Raw genomic sequence first — 5,391 nt, 5'->3', positions numbered from 1 at the left:
TAAAAGGTCAAAATAAAATATGAGTGATAAAAATCATGTGTTTTTTTAGTCATCTTTAACTTCTTCTTCAACTTAAAGCCGCCGGCACTACTTCTTAGTAGGAGATTCTCCCTCGTCGTCGTCGCTGCACCTCTTGTTGCTCTCAGTGGTGGTATCTCTGTTCTCTTTTAGCATCTTTTTGACCTCTTCTATTTTTTGGTTAACTTCCTCGATTTTCTCTTCCAACTCCTCCTTGATAGAGATAGAGAAACTGGAGGCAGGGTCGACCTCTTCTTCTCTTTCGTAGCACAAATCGTACGACGCGGGCAGCAACATATCTACGGCTTCCTCTTCTGAGATCGTGTACACTTCTTTGGGTATCTCGACAATGCTTTGGTCAGGCTCTTCTTCGGCCAAAGCAACTTCTTGGTCGTCAGAAACTACGACCGCTTCAGGAGGTTTATCTTCTTCTGAAAGACTCAACGAAAAGTTCTTTATACACGCAATTGCGTGGTAGTTTCATCCTGAAATCGTCGTTCACTTTTTCCCAACCTGTGTATATGATGAGAGAATTCCAGCTTGTAACTCTTGAGCAGGCGACATAAGTTGTCCGTGGGCAAAGCTCTGTACAGAGTCAAGCAATATTCCACACCTATCAAATGTCTGCCCCTGAGATTTGTTTATCGTCATCGCATAACTAAGGTTAACAGGGAATTGTTTCCGCTTGAATGGTATAGTGGTATCAGTAGACTCCAGAGTAATTCTCGGGAGTAAAACCTGTTCACCCCTGTGTGTACCACCTAAGATCTTTCCGACTATGATATTTTTTTGAAGATTAGTCACTATTACTCTGGACCCATTTACACAACTTGGGAGGGCATATATTCCTCATAACCATGATGACACTTCCTACTTTCAGTCTCAACATGTGAAGAGGGAGAGAGGGGCTCGTTATGGCATTGAAAACCGATGTCTGAATGTCCGATACTTCTTCCATTGCAGTATCAACACTCATGTACACTTTCTCTGGTTCTTCAGACTTATCGTAGACCATCAAGTTTATCCTGTCGACATCATCGTTTGTGGGGGAAATGATAGCCCTCTTCTCGAAATATGAAGCATTCAGGTGATTTTCCTCTAAATTATCATAGACTTTGTCCACTAACTCTTTACGGGTCTCAACGACAATCCCAAACTTCTCGGGAAGTTTTACGGGTCCACTCTCCCCTCTCCCCAGAGCCAATAGATTTTTCGCAAATATCTTGTTCTCTGCGTCATCTGCCTTGAGTCTCACGTTACGTGTTAGTTCCAACTTTAAAAGGTCGTCCCAGAAATAACCGGACTTTATACAGTATTCGAGCTCATCATTCATTCCTCCCCCTCTTATAATTGGGAGGCTTTGACGAAAATCCCCCGCACAGACAAAGACTATCCCCCTCATAAACCTTCCTGGAACACCCAAAATGTCCCGAAGGCATTTGCCATCACAACTTCATCCCAGACTATTAGAGACGTCATTGATAGGAGCTTCGCCAACTCTGAGTTTTTCTTGATGCTACAGGCGCACACTTCGTTGTAATCCATTAACGGGATCTTGAACATGATATGTGCAGTTCTTCCTCCATGCAAAACAGTAGAGGCGATACCCGATGAAGCGACAGCCAAGGCAATTTTTCCCTGAGAACGAACAGTATCCAGTAAAATGTTGAGCACGAAAGACTTTCCCGTCCCACCTGGAGCATCCAGGAATATCCCATTGTGGCTGTACTTTTGGGCGTTTTCGATGCGAAATAGCACAGTATCGTAACAGAGTCTCTGTTTGCTGTTCAGAAGAAGAGACTTCTCCTTCACCTCTTCTGTCAACTTCTCTTTGTTATAGGCCTTTTCTCGGCGTATGATGTTACAAAGGATTACAAAGGCGGAGCATGCCGACAGGAGACCTTTTGGTCCATATCTAGGTCGGATGCGAAAAAAATAATAATAATAAAATAATAAATAAAAACTATAATAATGTAAATAACAAATAAAATACATAAATATATGCATAGGTATAGTAAAATGATAAGCAAACAGGTAAATAGTAAATAATAATAGATTGACATATAACTAATAATAAATGAAAATTAATCAGACAAATTACAACAAAACAAAAACAAATAATATAAAATAAATTATAATCATTACAGCATCTTGCTTAGGTGTTTATCTAAATGATTCTTAAAGCTTTGAACTGAACTACCTGTGCAGGAAGTTTATTCCATTCATTAACTACACGGTTGGCAAAGTTGTTTCTACCTACTTCCAAATTGAATCTATTTCCGGACAGTTTGAGACCATTGTTTCTTGTCTGATTCTCATTCAGTATAAGAATTTTGTCAGTTTTGATGTTGTCAGTCCCCTTTAGAATCTTAAATACCTGTATCAAGTCAGCTATGAAACTCCGCTTTTTTAGGGAAAACAGATTCATGTTTTAGTCGATTTTCGTATGATTTATTTTTGATATTTGGAATAAGTTTTGTGGCTCGCCGTTGTACTTTTTCCAGTCTGTCAATGTCTTTAATGAGATTCGGTGACCATACGGAAACAGCATATTCCAAATGTGGACGAACTAACGATTTATATAGCTTGTTAATGAGTGATGGACTTTTGAAATCAAAAGATCGCGCAATCAGTCCTAGAATCTTATTTGCTTTCTCAGAGGCTGAAATACACTGCTTAGATGATTTGAGGTCGTTACTGATAATTACGCCGAGATTTTTTTCACTATCCACTTTTGTTAACGAATTTCCAAATAACTTGTAATCGTACTTACTGTTATTTTTAGCTATGTGCATTACCTTGCATTTACTTGTGTTAAATTTCATTAGCCACTTTTCAGGCCATTGTTGTAATTCATCTAAATCTTCTTCAATGTCTAATTGGTTTAAGTGATCATTTGTACTTCCGCACAGTTTTGTATCATCAGCAAATTTGGTTACAGTAGATTTTAGTCCATGGTCTATATCATTTATATATACTATGAATAGAAGTGGCCCAAGAACGGAACCCTGAGGAACTCCACTTGTAACATTTTTCCATCTAGAAGTTTTTCCATTTAAAACAACTCTCTGTTTTCGACCATTCAACCAATTACTAGTCCAACCTAATAGGCTACCACTTACTCCGTGCAAAGCTAATTTAGAGTAGTCTTTCGTGTGGGACGGTATCAACAGCTTTTACAAAGTCTAGATATATTAAATCTATATTGTTTCTTTTGTCATAATTCAAGATAACTATGTTGTAGAATTCGAGTAAGTTAGTCACGCAAGAACGTTTCCGTGTGAAACCATGCTGGCTATCATTTATCAAAAGGTTACTTTCTAAATGACGTTCGATAGCATCTTTGATGATAGTTTCCATTGATGTTTTCTCGCCACATCTTGAAAGTGGTAGCCCATATTGGGTGATAGAGCCCCCTCCGTAGTTCCACACATGTTCCTGGATATCGTCTAGAGCGTCAAGGTAAATTTCATCGTTGTATTCCGTCGCTTTTTGGCGCTGCAGGAAGTCACTGGCGAACAAATCTTTGGTCTCTTCCCAGATACCTGACTGGTCCTCTAATTCCGAAAACACCAGCATGCTCGCATAAGTAGCTCGCAACTGATTGGGGTCATTAGTGTGGTTAATGATTTCCAATATAGTTTTCTTCCAAGTTTCTTCGTCGTTTAGGAGTCCCATCGCTTTAACGGCTTCTCTGTAAGAGGGGTAGATCACCCCTTCAAATGTCCGAAGATCCTCGTAAGACGTAGGCCCCTTTACGTGTGTTAAAAGTAGTCTCAAATAGAAGAGCTCGACAGTTTCATTTGTGACAGCACATATCCTTCCCAGAGAAGATGCTGTCGTCTTTCTTTCTTCCCAAACACTGCTAGTGTTATTAAAAACAAAGTGGTTGGGAAGCTGATTATAATATAGGCCTGCTGCAAATTCGTTTCGCGCACACAGTTTGAAGAAAGCTGTCAAATGAGTGTCTTTAGAGATTTTTCTATCGATCTCCTCCTTAGACGCGTTCTCCTTGAAAAATACCGCGTTCTCTCCTTCTAGATGCAAATCAAGAGTTACCACAGGGGGGTGACTTCTGTGAATCGCAAATTTGAAAATCTTCCACGACGCCTCATTCGCATTGACGAATCTTGCCTCCTGGATTTTTCTCACTTCATTAACATCTTCCCCTTCTTTCGTTTTCGAAAACAGAATGCGGTCACATCCTTTGTTGACGTACTTGGTAACGTAGGCTATGCACTTTATAGAATTTGAGCACTCAACATTTATGTGCGCGTTATACTTTAAACATAGGTACGGGCTGTAGGGGACAACCCATGAATTGTCAACTTTGATTTTCTCTCCCTTTACTTTTTTCTCGAAAGAGTGGCCTCCTTCACCTACTGCTCTCCTTCGATACAGAGGGTACCCGTTGTTCCCAAAGTACATGTCACCCCTGCACACTTTCGGAAAACCCTTTTCACACAATGATTTGGAACCGTACTTTCCTTGACAACATAGTTGGGGCTCGTCGAAGCCTCTACAGGGGCCGTGTATCATGTTCGTTGTCACAATCTCATATAAGCGCGGCTCTTTATTTTTGTCAGGTATCTGAGCTGATATCACCCTAGAGACGAAATCGGCAGTAACGTGGCGTTCCATTCAAAGAAGGATATGAACATGAGGGAGACCTCTTTTCTGCCACTCAACACTCAGTAGGTGTGCCTTAACGCGCCCAAACACGTTTTTAATTGTCAGATCGTCCACGACTTGTTTCGACTTTTCCCAATGAGGATTCATTGTAAAGGTGATAAAAAAGTCTGGAGACCCGTAAGACGACACAAAAGCCAAGGCGTCTTGCTGCCGCGCTTTCATGTATCTTGGGCTCCCAACAAATGAAGCAGGGATAATCACCCGTTGACCCGCCTTTCGGTTATCCCCGTCCCCTATAAGAATATCAGCGCGCTCTTTCCGCAGCTCCTGTTGATTGTGTTCGATGAAAGACAACCTGTCAGACTCAACTTTCACGTAATTATCCACAACAAATTGTTGGAAAAGACGGGCCCCTTTAGTCACATAATTGAAAACACCTTCTCTTTCCATGTAAAGAGAGGCGTAGTACATGCAAGGGCTTAGCCTACTGTATGTTGCAGGAACATGTTTTGAACAACAGATGTCTGCTTTGCGTTGCTTTTTCATAGTGCAAGAATGACCGACGTCTCCATTGGGAAACAGGAGAGGGTACTGAAAAACATCGTAGAAGTTGGTGTGACTCATAAGTCTGAGACTAAATTTTGAATCTTCCTTTGGGGAACCTATCACTATTTCCAATGGGTCTCTTGAGGGGCCCAAATTAACGATGGCTCCCACCTGCGAAGAAGAAGTGGGAAGGTG

At 40.9% G+C, this 5,391-nt stretch overlaps 2 protein-coding genes across 2 annotated transcripts; both read right to left on the bottom strand.

Moving 5' to 3' along the window:
• Positions 1-814: 814 nt before the first annotated feature.
• On the bottom strand, positions 815-1,351 carry LOC143033210 (uncharacterized). Its single transcript, XM_076198395.1, has one exon. The coding sequence runs from the start codon at positions 1,349-1,351 to the stop codon at positions 815-817; it is 537 nt and encodes a 178-aa protein (XP_076054510.1).
• Positions 1,352-1,416: 65 nt separating this feature from the next.
• On the bottom strand, positions 1,417-4,557 carry LOC143033209 (uncharacterized). Its single transcript, XM_076198394.1, has 2 exons — positions 3,451-4,557; positions 1,417-1,860 (listed from the first exon to the last, which is right to left on the bottom strand). Exons 1-2 carry the CDS (start codon positions 4,555-4,557, stop codon positions 1,417-1,419), a joined length of 1,551 nt encoding a protein of 516 aa, XP_076054509.1.
• Between the last annotated feature and the right edge of the window lie 834 nt (positions 4,558-5,391).

The sequence above is a fragment of the Oratosquilla oratoria genome, chromosome 15 (genome assembly GCF_046742065.1).
Source record: "Oratosquilla oratoria isolate Oo_2021 chromosome 15, ASM4674206v1, whole genome shotgun sequence".
NCBI classification, from domain to species: Eukaryota; Metazoa; Arthropoda; class Malacostraca; order Stomatopoda; family Squillidae; genus Oratosquilla; species Oratosquilla oratoria.
Note: the sequence above shows the minus strand (reverse complement) of the source record. Positions and strands in the feature narration are given on the sequence as shown.